We start from the raw sequence: 17,430 nt of genomic DNA on the forward strand, positions 1-17,430 counted from the left end.
TTATTTCGATTACATGCACAATTTTTAACCTCTCTGTCGTAGTTCTTTAAAACGAAAAGATAAGTGTTTGATAAAACGGAATAAAATTTACCAAACTCATTTGATTACAAACAGGGTTTTAGCCAGCTTTTGACTTGCTTTGGGCCTGTTCCCTCACAAAGTTCAATTTTCGTTTCAACATTTGCAAAAGTCGTATTATGAAAGTCAAGCGGGCGGAAAACAATTGTAGGCCGGGCCTACGGGACTAGAGGCTGGCTACACCCCTGAAAGTAGGTCTTATGTCTCTTACATATGGTCAGTAAATTCAATTATCTGTGATGTTTACTTCTTCAAATTAAGCTTAGAATGGCAATCTTGGCACTGATAGAATTAGATTCATTGAGATGGATTGAAAAAAATATTACACAAATTTTCCTGTGAAGACAATCTCAAATTGTAACAAAGTAATTTATGATATAGAGAAACCATCCAAGTTTTATTAGCATATTGCTGCAAATTTAGAAATCAAACTTTTGGAATTACAAATTTCGCCAACTTTTGCAAACGACGAACTGTTTCTTTGCTTATTAAAAGCTTAGAGTATAAACGAAATTAAAACCCGGTGAACAAGCTCCTGGTTATGTAAAAGAAAAAGTCTTTAAATTGTTTTCCATACAACTGATTGTGGTACAGGAATAGAGCTGAGTGTCATATTAACGAAAACTAACACCTCGCAATCACCTTCAACTACTGTAGGCCTTGTTACATTTCGTTCTGTTCGCAAGCGTTTAATTTTTAAAGCTAACAAAAAAAGACAATTCCACTGATCAAAATACAATAAAATAGTCTGATTTTATTTCTTCACCATGGTAAAGCTACACATCTCAAGTTCCATTCAAAAAAAGTAGAAAGTTATGAAAAATAGCCAAAAATTGCCAAAATAGAGAAACATTTAACGCCTCTAAGTTCATGCGTCATTCTTTTTGAGATGAGAAAAAACAAGTTTTCATTTATTTGATTTTGTATTCAAATTTTCTCTTTCCTTTGCCATGAAGTCAAAAGTAACGTCATCTCCAATCAGCAAAAAGGGAGCCCAGTGTTTGATGTCGCGGAACTGGTCTGATTCTCTAAGGCTTCTCATGGCCAGGTTCAGTGACTCGCTTGCAGGTTTACTTTCGGCAAGGTGTCGATAAAAGCATTTCATGAACTCAAGAGTAACCTTTTCATCAATCGCCCACAGGGACACCACAACAGACCGAGCACCAGCCCCCATAAAAGCGCGTGCAATGCCAACCACACCTTCAGCCTTGATCTCGCCTCGACCGCTGTGGCAGCAACTAAGTACAACTAGTTTAGCGCGAAGTTGACCATTTAACACATCTCGAATCGTTAAAATGTAATCCTCCTTCTCGGTAGGCACAGTAGATGTTCGGTCTGGGTCAGGTGTGAGAGCAATTTCGCCAGTTTCTTCACATCCGTGTGCCGCAAAGTGAACTAAGGAAACGGAACTGAGTCTTTTCAGCACCTCACGTTTCGTGGCCTGTCTGCCAGTGATTGGCGCGATATTCAGAATTTTTCCGATCATTTCTACTTCTTCTTTAGCACACGGAAGCTGCTCGAGGATTTTCTCTCCCTCGCTGTTAGTAACCTCAGATACCCACGGATCTCCTACAAGTAACGCGCCATTCCTTTTGTGATAATCATCTGGGCAATCGGCAATGAGTCCGAGACTCGTTAATGATGGAGCGAGTCGGATTCTGAAAGATTCACAAAGGTATTTAGAATTACCATCTTTGAGTGCAGCGTAAGGAGCGAGCCACAGGGGTCCATCGGGAATAATGAGTAACTCATCCCCTTGAAGCAGGTCAGACACCGGCTTCATAACGGTATCGTACAAAGTGTTCAAGCATTCGTTTTGTTGGATAGGAGGTTGAGGCTTGTCTTCTTTAGGTTTCTCATCCACTTTTGAACGGCTCTCCCTCAAAACATCCAAAGATCGATTCTCGCATCTCACATTAGAAACAACACCAAGTTGTGTATAGACACCGAGCATGAACGACTCAAAGGACTGGCTAGATCCACTATTCTCTGAAACAAAACCTTTGAGTTTACTTTGTCTTAGCTGAACTTGTTTTCTTTCGGACACAACCCAAAGATTGACGTCAGCTTTGTCCACTGCCTGAAAGACAGTGTTTGATGGAACGCTTTTTAAAACTTTTGAAAAACCGTTTATCCAAATCGATGTAGACTTAGCAGTGACTGCTAAATCTTCATCACCTGCCTTGTGCTGACTTGCTTCATCACAAAAACTGGATTCCATAAGGTCGGTCAGAGCTTGAGCTCGTCCTTTCTCAGCAACAAATAAGGCTTCATCTACATTACCTTGTTCTACGAGAACTCTCCACAAACCCGTATACGCCATTTGATATTGATTTCGAAAGTTAACTTTCCACTCGTCTTTAGATTTTAGAAGTACTCTCAAGGAATTGAATAAGTTTATGCTAGCTTGGTAGTGCTCAACGGCTTTTGGCAGTCCACCTTGCAACTCAAAAACGCATCCTAATGAATAGTAGGCCATTGCCTCCAAGGATTTGTCTCCTACTTCTTTAGCTATTTTAAGAGCTAGGATGTAATACTCTATGGCTTTTTTGAAATCACCCAGACTGTGATAAGCATTGCCAAGATTGTCATGAGAAACACCCTCCCCATGCTTGTCTCCTACCTCTTTAGCTATTTTAAGATGTAGGTTGTGGTACTCTATGGCTTTTTTGAAATCACCCAGACTGTCATAAGCCTTGCCAAGATTGCCATAAGCAACACCCTCCCCATGCTTGTCTCCTACTTCTTTAGCTATTTTAAGATGTAGGTTGTAGTACTCTGTGGCTTTTTTGAAATCACCCAGACGGCGATAAGCGTTGCCAAGATTGCCATAAGCAACACCCTCCCCATGCTTGTCTCCTACTTCTTTAGCTATTTTAAGATGTAGGTTGTGGTACTCTATGGCTTTTTTGAAATCACCTAGACTGTGAAGAGCATTGCCAAGATTGCCATAAGCAGCACCCTCCCCATGCTTGTCTCCTACTTCTTTAGCTATTTTAAGATCTAGGTTGTGGTACTCTATGGCTTTTTTGAAATCACCCAGACTGTCATAAGCATTGCCAAGATTGCCATAAGCACCACCCTCCCCATGCTTGTCTCCTACTTCTTTAGCTATTTTAAGATGTAGGTTGTGGTACTCTATGGCTTTTTTGAAATCACCCAGACTGTCATAAGCATTGCCAAGATTGCCATAAGCACGACCCTCCCCATGCTTGTCTCCTACTTCTTTAGCTATTTTAAGATGTAGGTTGTGGTACTCTATGGCTTTTTTTAAATCACCCAGACTAAAATAAGCATTGCCAAGATTGCCATTAGCACCACCCTCCCCATGCTTGTCTCCTACTTCTTTAGCTATTTTAAAATCTAGGTTGTGGTACTCTATGGCTTTTTTGAAATCACCCAGACGGCAATAAGCATTGCCAAGATTGCCATAAGCACCACCCTCCCCATGCTTGTCTCCTACTTCTTTAGCTATTTTAAGATGTAGGTTGTGGTACTCTATGGCTTTTTTGAAATCACCCAGACTTTCATAAGCATTGCCAAGATTGCCATAAGCACCACCCTTCCCATGCTTGTCTCCTACTTCTTTAGCTATTTTAAGATGTAGGTTGTGGTACTCTATGGCTTTTTTGAAATCACCCAGACTTAAATAAGCATTGCCAAGATTGCCATAAGCACCACCCTCCCCATGCTTGTCTTCTACTTCTTTAGCTATTTTAAGATGTAGGTTGTGGTACTCTATGGCTTTTTTGAAATCACCCAGATGGCGATAAGTATTGCCAAGATTGCCATAAGCGTTACCCTCCCCATGCTTGTCTCCTACTTCTTTAGCTATTTTAAGATGTAGGTTGAGGTACTCTATGGCTTTTTTGAAATCACCCAGACTTAAATAAGCATTGCCAAGATTGCCATAAGCACCACCCTCCCCATGCTTGTCTCCTACTTCTTTAGCTATTTTAAGATGTAGGTTGTGGTACTCTATGGCTTTTTTGAAATCACCCAGACGGCGATAAGCATTGCCAAGATTGCTATAAGCAACACCCTCCCCATGCCTGTCTCCTACTTCTTTAGCTATTTTAAGATGTAGGTTGTGGTACTCTATGGCTTTTTTGAAATCACCCAGACGGTGATAAGCATTGCCAAGATTGCCATAAGCGTTACCCTCCCCATGCTTGTCTCCTACTTCTTTAGCTTTTTTAAGATATAGGTTGAGGTACTCTATGGCTTCTTCTCCCCGATTATAGAGACCTATGACTTTCTTGACATCACCTGAACTTGCACTACCGTGGTCATGACTAATAGGATCTTTTTCCTCCATGGACTTATTTCCCACTTCACTGACAGACTGAATTCTTAATGACAACAAGATCCCGTTGTTTTTTTCAATCTTTTTTATGTTAAGGGTTAAAAATGTGGAAAAAACAAAAAAAATATTTTTCTGATCATATTGATTTATGATAGTGCATTTTAACATTTGCGTGCTTGGTTCCCAAGCCTTTGAACAGGGGTGTGGCTAAGGGTGACCTTGTTATGATAAAAACATTGCTGCTATTTAAAGCAAACTACTTTGTTATTATCGTTTCTAGATACTGGTCTCTATCACAACAAGGTCATCTTCAGCTTTACTCCAAATCAAAGGCTTGGCAACTAAGTACACAACTATAAAATGGCCCATTAGGAGGGCTTGCATGAAAGATAGATGTTTTATCAACATTCAGTCTTAAAGTCAGTTGTGAAGTAAATTTACATTTCAAAAATCTTTTTTCAGAGTGCAGACTAAAAATTTAACGCGAAATATCTAAATTTAATCCCTAGTTTCCAAAAACTGAGCAGCACTTGCTCAATTTTTAAATTAATATAGCTTTAACATCAGACGAATGTTTTACAGCAGTGGAAGAAATGAGTCTACAACACCAATACGTGTCTTTAAAATTTTTATTTGTCCATAGGAAAGCAGGACGAAAGTTTCCGAGTCTCTAAGTAGTGGAAAAAGGTCGAAGGCAAGAAAATCTGCATAAGATATGTAAACATTACCGAGCTTTTTATTCTGGCTTGTTTTAGAGAGATCATCTACCCACGTACCATGTATAAACTGGATGAATATTAGTCTTTTAACCCTTTAACTCCCATGAGTGACCAAGAGAGAATTTCTCCTTACAATAGCAATACAATATCAATCAGATGAGTGTTGAGAGCAAAAAAAATATCAATTTGGGGATAATTAGTTGATCCAATGCTGAACTCTTTGAACGAACATTACAAAAATCTTACGGTTAACAGTAAGGATAATTACAAACTTGGTCTGTGAATTAAAGGGTTATCTAAACTAATGTAGCAGTTATTGGCATGGATAGTATAACTAAGTCAAATTGGCTGAAAGGAGTAATATCTTTAATAAGTCATGAGGTAATAACTTTTCCTACGTTTCTTTATAACACACACTTAAAGTATGTGAGCTGACAAGTTCCCATCATAATTAATACCCTTCTTTGTATTTTCTCCCTTGAAACATTAAATTATGGAAACTATTTCCATTATACCCACGATTAAAAATGAAAGATTCCTTCAAAGGATACAGCTAGTCCCTTATTACACCAAGTGATTGCTTTTTCAAATCTCTTCAATTCAACACAAGCAGTGGCTCCTGTAGGCAACAACACAAAGAAGCATACTATTACTGTAGCTCAATTCGGAGAAAAGAACCTGAAACCATTGAAATCATTACAGAGCAAGAGAAAAAAAAGACAAAACAAAACAAAACAAAACCACCCCCCCGGTTTTTCTTGTTTTTCACCAAGGAAATCGCGTCAAATAGGTAAAATGTACGAAGCTCTCACTGCGATGGTATTTAACCGATTACTCTGAGGGTTTGCACACATATTTTTACATCCTCAGTTAATAGGCGCCGCGAGTATCAGTCAGTTTGATCTACGGCTTGTCAATCAACAGAGGCAAATATACCACTGTGTTTTCAGACTTTTCGATTCATCCAAATATTTGACAACTTTGAGGTCAAATATCTCCCGTTGCCAGAAAGCTACAACACTAATCTTAATTACCCTTTATAACCCAGCATTTCATCTCTGAAAATCATCAAAAAAATCTTTGGGCACTACCGTATTGTCTTGGATGTCTTTTAAAATCTGCGACTGTGACAAGTTTCTCTCAACTACACCTATCACACAATTCTTGCTCTAGGCGGTCACTTGACAAAATAAACCTACATTTTTTAGCTCTTTATACAAGATGCTTGATCAAGAAAGGTGAAAAATGTGAAAAACTTTCGAGATTTTTTGTAGGAATGGAAAATTTTACGTTTAGAGAGATGCATGTAGACGAAAAGTCAATGGGAAAATCATAGCGTTTCTTTCTTCACTTTACTTTGAAGATTTGCTAAAATCAGGACATAGGGCTCTTGTGCAGAACAAAACATTCATTAGCCTATACTTTGATCGTCTATTATTATCATCACACAGTTTACAATAAGGAAACTGTAACAGGAGAGGAGATTTTAAAGTCACACGTCGCCTGCTTGTTGACGTACAAGTTCCCGAGTGTAACAACTTCGGCTTTTCCATACCACGAATGACGGGAAACTCTGCCCCCCTTATTTGGTAGGAGTCAGTACCAGTAGCCCCATAAATTCATTAACTACGTCATGTTTCCAGAAAATAAGACTGGAAAATGTTTTTTCACTTTCCACTATCAAGAAATCCACGTAGAGTATTGTAGTTGTAGTATTTGTAGGGTTACTGCGTGACCTTTCATGAGAAGTAAAAATTGTTCATCTTTTTTTTTCAAGAAGACACCTCTAGAAAGTTCTTAATCCTTCTGTTATCTTATTTTCCTGTTTTTTGACTTCAAATATCATTTGCATTTGCTATTATTTTCGCTGATTGTCATGGCCTTTCCTGCGTGCACGTGCGAGGTAGTTCATATACAGGACTCTTTCGAGTTTCTCTGGGTGGTGTCGGGCTTAGGTGTGTAGGTCTGGCTCAAAAGATATCTGCACGCTGCAACACGGGTTCCTATGTTTTCTCCTTTTTCTTCATTTGGATTTTCATTCTCTTGCTTGCATTATCACACATTCATGTTTTTTTATTCCCTCAGCGCGTTCCCTCAGATTTGGAAGTAGGCCATGAAAAGTCAATATTGACCAGAACTGAAATCCTTTTCTATCACTATTTGTTTCGGAGAACCCCCGTCATTTGTGACTTTATTTCAAAAGAAAATGTGTTTTTATTTGCTATTTATTTCCATTAGAACATGAAACTAGGACCTGATAAGTTTTTTTGTCTCGTGACTCCCAAAAACTGTCTTTGCGACAACATCAATTGAGAAATCAAAGGCAATGACGCCTGAGAAATTCGCTTGTAGCCTTCTACCCGCAGAAGGCAACTCCATATAATGAAACGTTCTAAGACCTCTGTAAACTAGAGACATTGGGTGATGTTGAGGAGTGAAATATTTACTCTAAATCTGTGACCCTCAAACGGATCACGTACTCGTATATGTAACGTCCGGAAAATGTCACTCGTGTATAACACCGTAGGCGCACCTGGCGAATTCTATCCACTGGCTTCAATAGCAAAGAGACAACTTATTTACTATTTGTATATGAGCAAGCTTATTTACCCTACTTGAAAAAATCCTTGATGAAGTCTACTATTGTCAGACGAAACGCGTGGGAGATAAATACAAGTTTTTACTTTCTTAATTCGAGCAGTGATGCTCACTAGTTTGTTCCGTCAAAAATGCTTTTAATGTGAAGTCACGTCGACCTCGACAGAAAAACTAAGCTCACCCTGTCATAATCAATGGTTTGATACCGTAAGTACCAATTTAGGTACATCAGTGGGCTTTGATCACAATAATGAGAAAAATGTGCGTTTCCTCACGCTCGCCACGTTTATTCTTTGGAAAATTATTTTACTAGAGGGCGATGTCGCTTAGCTTGGCGCGTCTTGACTCTGGCCGACGAAAACTATCGAGGTGAACTCCATGAAATTCTAGTCAAATGTTTTAAAAACTTTGTCTACCCTTGATTAAAAAAAAGGCAAATCCCGAACGGTATTTCAAAACACTTTATTTATTAGTCAATTTATGAACTGTTTCATAGCAGCCCGAGGAAAAAGAAAAATTGAAACAGCCGGCGTATCGGTCAAATGAATTCCAATTTTTTCAACAAGAAGTTGGTAAGTTCATTTTTCCTAGTAAATTTAAGTGGGGGTCATTTTTTTGTGACAGCCGATCAAAGATAGACATCTCTGAAACGTCTCTGAAACTCTTTTTAAAAAGAGTTTACACTTCCGGTAATATTTTCCTCCTTCTCGTTACAACGCAGACATTGTTAATCCTATGCACTGTAGGTGTATCAGTTGTATTACATCTTCATAGTGATGTCATATAAGAAATCGATCTAAAAAGCCCTCAATTTAATCTAACACTCGAATTGATAAAGTCAAGATGGTGCAGTTGTCTTGTTTATTTGCAACTAACTGTAGAACCAAATGTTATTTTTCTCGCGCTGGCCAGGGTCGGAAACAGCTCACACCTCTAAATTCGTGGGTATACAGCTAAAAAAAAGCATTTGAGAGACGTCGATGTATCCCAAACATGCGTTTCGTCCGAGATGGAGCTTATTCTAGCGCGTATTGGCTTATTTGGAGATTACGAAGGCCACGATTTCACGATGTACCTCAAATATCGTGCACAACTTGGTGTGAGATTTAGACCTTCGGGTTCGTAAATGCCAGTATCCTCCTCATTAAAATCGGAGACATAAAGTGAGAGAGAGATGAATCTGCAGATGGCAGAAGAAATCAAAGCTGGTGGCGAGTCTTCCTTGTGGCGGCAAGGTGACTGTAAACCTAAATAGAACGCGTACTGTAGCTGCTATCTTAGAGCCGGTAATGAATAAGGAAGAAGGGCACGAAGAGCGCTTATCTGAACATCAGTTTTCCTAACTGGTGATTTGTGACTGAGATGAACTTTATTTCATATGATTGCTAGGGATACGCAGGTACTGTAGAGGCGCTCACATAGATAGAGGTGGGCGATCCTCCCTCTGACTTAAGAACTGCGACAAGTTTATAGCGCAGACCAACTGGCGCGGTTTGAAGCACTTCAGGGTCTTACTAGGCTCATCACATTAGAAACCTTCAGCAAACTAATCATAGAAGCGGGTGGTTATCAGCAACGTACACAGATTTCTGAACGCGGGTCATCGCGAGAACTATACCCAATCCGTCATAGACGGAACAAGAAAGCGAGATATTCTTGCTAAAAGAAGGATGTATCAAGATGTTTCAGTCATTGGCTGCCATCCAAATGTACCCTGACAAAGACAAACACAGTGAGGCCGACAAAAAAATTCCGCCTAGGATAAGATCAAGAGGAAATGGACAAAGACCGGCTTGCCATTCTATAGGGGATGGCTACGTTCAAGGTCGGACCTCAGGTAAAAATTCTGACGAACAATCTCTAACTAGCCAAGAGGACTTTGGATGGGCTCTTTGGAAAACACAAAAAACAGCCACCTTTTCTCAAAAAGCAGAGAATTATCTCCTAGACGTGTGCCGGACAAGGGAGGAAACTAGCAAGGCAACCGCCTCTAATGTGATTTCCCAAATATCGAGTTTAAGAGACGACACCAGCCAGAAATGTTGACTAAGACTGACCAGTTGATACAGCAGCAAATCGCTCGATACTTTAGCCGGTTATCTGCCGTAACAAAAATTGACTCATTGGTGAGGTCCCCCTCTGTAAATATGAATGGGGACGGAGAGGCCGCTGCCAATGATTTAGCTTCAGAATTCGAAAGTGACCGAACAAGGCAGAAGATAAGGAGGGACCTTACAAAATTTAGACGAAGACTGCAGGAGAGCTGCTATTAAGCTAAAAAAAAAAAAAAGACTTTTGCATCTCACTTTTCTTTCATATTTATTGTCTTTGCTTACGAAAACAACTGACTATGTCTTGGGATTTCATCAAGGGAAATTTGCAGGAAGGCTACTCGCCAAATTACTGCTGGCTCATTCTTATTTGAAAATTTTACAAGTCACGCAATTAAACGCCGGCGACACTCGATCTAGAGAGATGTAGATTTATATGTAGTAATAGAATGCTTGAAAAAAATATGCAGATATTTTACGATTGAAGCAGGTAAATAATCATAATGAACTGCAGATTATTTTGAAATTGTTATTTAGCAGACAGCACGAACAACGCGCTTGAATAATTCCTTCGGAGAGTCTTCGGGTCACACAACAGATGTTAGCTTAGCGGAGTTCTGCATGTAAATGTTCGATGGCGGTAAGTGACAACGACAACACTATTTGAATTTTATTTTCGGGATAGAAGCGGCACAGTTTTTAGTCCGATAGAAAAATTTATATTTGCTCTCGAGCGAGAGCGCAGAATTTCTCGTCTGTGAAAGCCGAAGTTGTAGCACACTGGAACATGTAGTAATATCGACCAACACGCAGCATGTGACTTTAAAATCTCCTAAAATGAGCAATGATAATGATAAACAATCAAATTATAGACTAATGAATGTTTTGTGCCGTACAAAATTTTCCCATTGATTTTCCGTCTGTCTACATGTATCTCGAAAGTTTTTCTCGAAAGTTTTTCACATTTTTCACCTTTCTTGATCAATCATCTTGTATAAAGAGCTAAAAAATATAGGTTTATTTAGCAAGAATTGCGTGACAGGTGTAGTTGAGAGAAACTTGTCACAGTCGCAGATTTTAAAAGGTATCCAAGACAAAAATACGGTAGTGCCCAAAGATTTTTTTGATGATTTTCAGAGATGAAATGATGGGTTATAAAGGGGAATTAAGATTAGTGTTGTAGCTTTCTGGCAACGGGAGATATTTGACCTCAAAGCTGTCAAATATTTGGATGAATCGAAAAGTCTAAAAACACAGTCGTATATTTGCCTCTGTTGATTGACAAGCCGTCAATCAAACTGACGGATACTCGCAGCAGACATTAACTAAGGATGTAAAAATATGTGTGCAAGTCCTCAAAGTAATCAGTTAAATACCATCACAGTGACCGCTTCATACATTTTACCTATTTGAAGTGATTTCCTTGGTGAAAACCTAGAAAAACCGGGGGGTGGTCTATCTCCCCCCGGAAAAAAAACCAAAAAAGGAACCAGTTTGTCTTTTTGAGTTTTGGGTAGACCCTTTAAACTGGCAAAGTTTCATTGAAATCGGTGAGATGGCATGTAGCACGACTGCCCGGTGCTCTCATGGACACGCTCTTAACATATCTGACACCTGTGACTCATTGAACTTAAGGAACTAAAATATTCATGCTGAAATTTTGCTTTACATCCCGCATTGAGTTCTTCATCCCGTTCAAAATAATAATTATTCTCATCATAATTAATGGAAGTCATGGCATATAGCAGTCAAGAGCTGGATTCAAATGTACATCAGGGTGGTCTAGACCTCTTAATTAAAGTCAATTGAGACAAGATTGAACTCCATTTAACCTCATTTAACCTTAGAGTGTTGAGTTCCTTTTTTATTATTATAGCACAGCTAACATATCTAACCTCTCACAATTGCCTTAAGGAAAGTTGGATTTAACTCAATGGCTGCTTCTGCATCCCTTAGTGAATCCTGGTGATTTCCTGTTATTGAAATAAATATCTCTGATTAGCCATACATGTTGCAAACCAACTACCATTACTATAATTTTGGGAAAAACTTGTGATGCTCATTGATATCTGGGGTAAGAGGTTACTTCTTTTTATATTTGAGAGGCCAAGATAAGAAGTAAATTTTTCCAGGCATGCATTCAAAATTATCACATTTTTCAGAAAACTACTACTAACAACTCAATAGCTTCAAAATAGAAAAAAAATGCATATTTAAGCTCTCATCATCTTACCAAGTTTAGAATGTGCAATTGCCCTGTTGTTGTGCAGTTTGGCCTTCAGTTCTTTCTTGTTGCAGTTCATTTTAATTCCTTTGGTGTAAAAATGAATAGCATTGATGAAATCTCCTTTCTTGAAGGCCTCATTACCCTCATTCCTATAAACATCAGCTGCGGCTGCAAAGAAAAAATAAAAAATAATTTTTGTCAAAGTCTGTGGTTGTAGTTAATAATTACCTGTGGTTGTAGTTAATTAGTGCATAAGCAGAGCTGCCAAGATCTGGAGATTTAAAATCTGCAGATTTTTCCTTTAGTGTCAGCTGCCACTTTTGCACCTGCCTGACTTAACCCATCCCCTGAAAAGCTTGGAGGATGTGTGCAGTCCCCCCCCTCCCCCCCCTCAACAGTTATTATATAACTAACAGTTATTATATAAATCATAAGAATAATGATAAAGAAGATGAGATTAATATTTATAATGATGTTAATAATTTGGGTGACAACAGTGGTAATAACAATGATGAGAATTAAGCATCACTCAATTAGAAGCAAACCCTTAGGCATTTAAACTTTTGGAGATAGGTTTCTTAAAATTCCTATTCCACGGGCAAAATTAATAATGTGTTTAAATGCACCACACAATTTTTAGGCAAAAAAAAAAAAAAATAAGCAACCTGACTTTCAACTAATTGACAAGCTTTAAAACCTAGACCTTGTAGACTTTTTTCTTCTGAGCCATTTGTTAGTGAAAGTTCACTATCCACCTTAACTCTTTGAAACCCTAAGAGTGACCAGCATCTCACTTCTCCTAACAGTAATACTGCTGAATCATTCACTAAGCTCATGAGAATAAAGGAAATGATCACCAACCTAAGAAGCATTGATCTTCAAATGAATTCTCTTTTTCAGTACCACAAGAAACATACAAAGAATAGTATGGAGAATATGGATACTGATGTTAGGGTGTCAAGGGTTAAACACCTCCATATTCAGTGATATAACACTTGCACTCTACTGGAAATTGGTTGCTTGGGGGAAAGTTGAAACTTTCAATTGATTGTTGCATAATATAATGGAAAGATGATGATGACAGTACTTATGATGCAAACTTACAAAATGGATGTCATATGATGATCAAATAAAGTCTTTACTTATTATAACTTTGTGTACTTGCTTTGAACTTTGAGAAAAGAAAATAACAAATATTTCATAGATCCTCTCAGTCAATGAACAACATATTGTAATCATAGAAGAGAGTCATGACTGGCCAAACATCCTTTAAAGTGGTCATGCAGTGTATTAATGTCGTTCTCCACATCTGCTTACATTCTTGAAACTGGTGGAATAGAAAACATTTTAACAGTGACTAACTGAAGCCAAAGTTGAACCTGGCTCACCTCGTAAAGTGTCCTCATCAAAATCTGGAGCATTTTCTTTGTCAGGTAAGTCTTCATTTTCAGATGGAACCTTAATTGCACTTCTTTCTTTAGCCATAGCAACTATAAGGAGATGCTTCTTGCAAAAAGTTGCTGTTTTAAGTCATCCTGGCCTGAAAAAAAGATGGTTGCAAATCGTAGCTTAACATATTACCCTATTGTAAAATATCTTTTCCCTTCTGAGAATCGGAGGGATACATAGACACAAAACCATAAGCAATTAATATTAATAGCAAACTAAAAGTAGTAAGAGAACAAAAGATTTATATACTGAAGGAAACAAGCATTAATATTAAATGATCAGTAATTCACTTCTCATTACAATAAATTTCAAGATTTACTTAAGACATTCCCAATGAACTGAAATAAATTGGACAAAAATCAACATCTGTGTGTTTCAAGTTCATATAATTTGTAACAGTAGCAATTTAAATCATTTAGACTAAGAGGTAGTTAGGTCCCATCTGGATTTGAAAAGTGGTCTGTCCAGGGCCTGAGCTTTAATTAATCTTGGTTTCCTCACATGAAGCAACTGGGAGTATTATCACCAAACCCTGGACAGGATGCAAGTCCATTCCACTGTTATTCTCCCCCCCCCCCTTTCACCCCCCTAGCATTTTATCAGGTTTCCCTAACTAATTTTTGCTACCCAAGTCTCAGTCCATAAAAAAGTAAAAAAAGAACAAGGCTAATATCCAGTCATCTTGACTGAACAAGCTTGGTCTTGTATTCTCTTGGCTTGGTCATTAAAGGATTCATTGTATAGCAAAAGATTTTGCTTTGATAAGAATCAAGAATGGCTTGTTTATTTCGAGAGCCGATAGAGAAAGCCAACTGTGTTTGCAACACGATAAACCCAAGAGGGTCGTTAATTTTTTTTTCTATGTATAGCACTAGCCCACTTTGGGCTGGAAATGATTTTCTTTAACGCGATCAATAAACTGCTTAAAGGATCATACTCCGACTGCTGATATTTCTTTTGTCTAGCAAGTAAAAAGATGCTGATTGATATCAGCGAGCCTGTAATGTGACATGTATACTAGTCAGCGGTTTCTTAGTGTGACAGCTGTCACTTTAACATCTCAATGTGGATGTCTACCATAACAACAATGCACTGAAGGAGTTAAACAATTGCATTGGAGGCTTATTACATTTAGGACTTTATTACATTTAGGACCAACTGTTATTACATTTAGGACTTTATTACATTTAGGACAGTTATTACATTTAGGACTTCAACAGAGTCCACCTCACTAATTATAAGACCACCATGTCTCCACAAGAGGAGACAGTTTATGCTGACTCCTTTCTCATAAGAAACAAATTTTACAACACCAAAGAAAAATTGTCTCATCTGATTTTCAAATAGGGATTACTGGTCAAAACTTGTAAAAGATATATTTCTTTAATTCAATTTCCTACAGTTGAGCTGACATCCATATTCGTATAGGTGAGTGTTCATTCCACTGTTACACTTTAATCACTGGAAAAACAGGGAAATATATACATTTATGCATGCTGATGTATGTTCAAATGGATTTCAATTTGGTACAGCTAGGTGCTGACATTTGTGGCTTACTAGTATATATATATATAGTGTATGTATATTTAACAAATTGTTTTTATATTCATGTCATGTTTACATTGTTTTGTGCACATAATTGATTTGCCTTTGATGCTAACTTTAATTCTCCTAATAATCAAGATGGCTTGTTTTTTAAATATAAAATAATCCTTACTGGCTGTCTTCATGTACAAATAAATTCAATAAAAACTAGAGTAATAAGGAAATCAATTGTACTGGAATTTAAAATAGCCAGAGATACATGTACAGTGTAGATTATTTTTACAAAAGCCAGTACTTAATTCTAACTAACCAGTTAAGCACCAGGGCTTTACTGAGGAATATTGGCCCAAGGTTGTGGCAGTATAGAAATGGCATATTACCAATATTTCCCAGTACAGCTCAAGAAAGAAAGGTAATTGTCATGCACTAATGTCACTTGGACTAAACAAGTTTGCTTGAAATTTACATGTTTAGGACTGTTTGTATGGTGTGATGATGGTCTAGGTGGCAAAATCCTGACCAAGTAAGAACCAATCAGAACTTTTTATTTACCTCAAGCCTACCTTGCCATGTGATAACATGGATTATCACCAGACACATACTTGGATGCGTGCAGCCACATGCAAAACTAAATCAGTTTTATTGTGATCATTGATTGATCATATATTGATTAGAAGATGACAAAAGGTAAAACTTTACTCAGATACCAATGAATCATTACCAGTTGATGAATCGGATTCCTAAAACTTGAATGTAGTTAATTGAAAGGACGCTTCCAATAAATCACTAGCTGGCATTTGAAGTAAAATCAACCTGTCTCAATATTTAACAAGGAAATCAGTATAACAGTATAGTTTGGAAGGACAATCTAATCAGTCTATCCAAAAAAAAAAAATTACTTTCTAACTATTAAATTATAAACACAAGCACATGAAATAAGCTGGAAATGTTTATCGCTTTTTGATTAAATGCATCTTAAATACGGGAGCAATTTAAGTTAACACATAATCTAGACATGAAAGCTATGCTCCACATGCACATGACACGGAAACGAAACTGAAAGTGTTTCAGTCATCAGGGCTTGCACTAAATCAAATCGGTAATTTGGAGATTCCTTTTAACTCTCTCAAATTAATTTTTTTTTTTAGGTAAATGCCGAGTATTGGCTGAGGATTTTTTTTTAATTCGACAGTTGTAACATGTTCATGTAAGCACAGCTGAATTAGTTTACAAGTAACACTAAGCGTCAATACAATTAATACGCGCCAGAATCAAATAAAAGTTGGCAATCCTCGTCAGTTAACTGTAGGAACGTCTTACATTGCCGGAAATCAGAGAAATTAGGACAGATTGAGAACATTTGAAGGAGAAAATGTTACCTGAGAAACTCCAAATAAAAGTATTTACCTTATATTCACAAATCTGATTCAACCATGCGTTCTTACTTCTGTCGCGGAAATGCAAGGCACGTTTGACTGATTTACGACCTTGATTCCTCAATCCATCATGGAAATGTTTGAAAGAAAGTCACTAAGACTGAGAAAGTACCAAGAAAGACTCGGAAGCTATATTGTAGAGCGAAGAATCTCAATGCCGGGTTGCGAAAATGAAGTGGGAGTCCCCTGGCCCATAAGTCTGTGCAAGCTTGAAGCCGGAAGTGCCTACTCAACGTGTTTATTTACATAAAAATTCAGTATTTCTCGCACGCTTCTCGCATCTTTTAAGGTCCACTACAATATTTCATCTTATTTTAACAAGTTCTCATTAACACTCTTAAGTCTTTCTAATATTAGAAACGAATTCCTCTCGGAATATATTCATATAAATTTTGCTGCAGCGTGAACGTAAACTGTTATTTATCTCATTCTCATTTTGTGATTGCGTGCCATTTAAAGGACTTTAGAACTCAAAAGGTAAGTGGCACCGCACTGGTTCAGGGAATATGTATCCAGTTTTTTTTTTCTGAAAGGATTTTTTGGATTTTCCTTACCTGGTGTTTTGTCTCGCCCGACAGGCTCGTTAAAATACAAACAGCGAGTGAAAATACATATATCTTAATAGACGTTTTGATGTGTAGTATCGCTGAGAATTTTTACGAGCTCAAGTTGTGCCGTATTTTGACGAGCCCGTGAGGTGGGTCAAAATACAAACAACTAGTAAAATACTCACCAATTGCAATACTTCACACCAAAAACGTCTAATAAGTTTTGTTATCCAACTTTTTTCTGTCTTTCTAGTCATTTCTCATAAGGCGGGAAAAACAAAGCGGACAGAGAAGCGCAGCCGACCGTTAAACAGGTTTTTTAACAGTAAAAAATAACCAGCTGTACATGTGGTATATATATTCGCGTTATTTGAACTCTACTTTGTGCAGTTGGATTATAAACCTAAATTATCTTGTTGTACCCTTCACCAACGCAGCACCACAGATTCCTTAAAAACTAGTCCCATTTATTC

The 17,430-nt window shown here is 37.7% G+C and overlaps 1 protein-coding gene across 1 annotated transcript; it reads right to left on the reverse strand.

Moving 5' to 3' along the window:
- Window positions 1-806: 806 nt before the first annotated feature.
- On the reverse strand, window positions 807-16,589 carry LOC131783769 (tetratricopeptide repeat protein 28-like). Its single transcript, XM_066160787.1, has 6 exons — window positions 16,381-16,589; window positions 13,368-13,519; window positions 11,986-12,147; window positions 11,648-11,725; window positions 5,655-5,722; window positions 807-4,465 (listed from the first exon to the last, which is right to left on the reverse strand). The coding sequence occupies exons 2-6, from the start codon at window positions 13,462-13,464 to the stop codon at window positions 986-988; spliced, it is 3,885 nt and encodes a 1,294-aa protein (XP_066016884.1). The 5' UTR covers window positions 13,465-13,519; window positions 16,381-16,589; the 3' UTR covers window positions 807-985.
- Window positions 16,590-17,430: the final 841 nt, after the last annotated feature.

The sequence above is a fragment of the Pocillopora verrucosa genome, chromosome 13, assembly GCF_036669915.1.
Source record: "Pocillopora verrucosa isolate sample1 chromosome 13, ASM3666991v2, whole genome shotgun sequence".
In the NCBI taxonomy this organism is placed as follows: Eukaryota; Metazoa; Cnidaria; class Anthozoa; order Scleractinia; family Pocilloporidae; genus Pocillopora; species Pocillopora verrucosa.

What these genes read in the sequence shown, in the direction of transcription:
- LOC131783769 (XM_066160787.1), bottom strand. Translation starts at nt 13,464, where the DNA reads ATGGCTAAAGAAAGAAGTGCAATTAAGGTTCCATCTGAAAATGAAGAC. An exon ending in AATTGCACATTCTAAACTTG is followed by an intron (nt 11,726 to 11,985) that starts GTAAGATGATGA and finishes TTTCAATAACAG; the next exon opens with GAAATCACCAGGATTCACTA. An exon ending in CCTTAAGGCAATTGTGAGAG is followed by an intron (nt 5,723 to 11,647) that starts GTTAGATATGTT and finishes TGTTGCCTACAG; the next exon opens with GAGCCACTGCTTGTGTTGAA.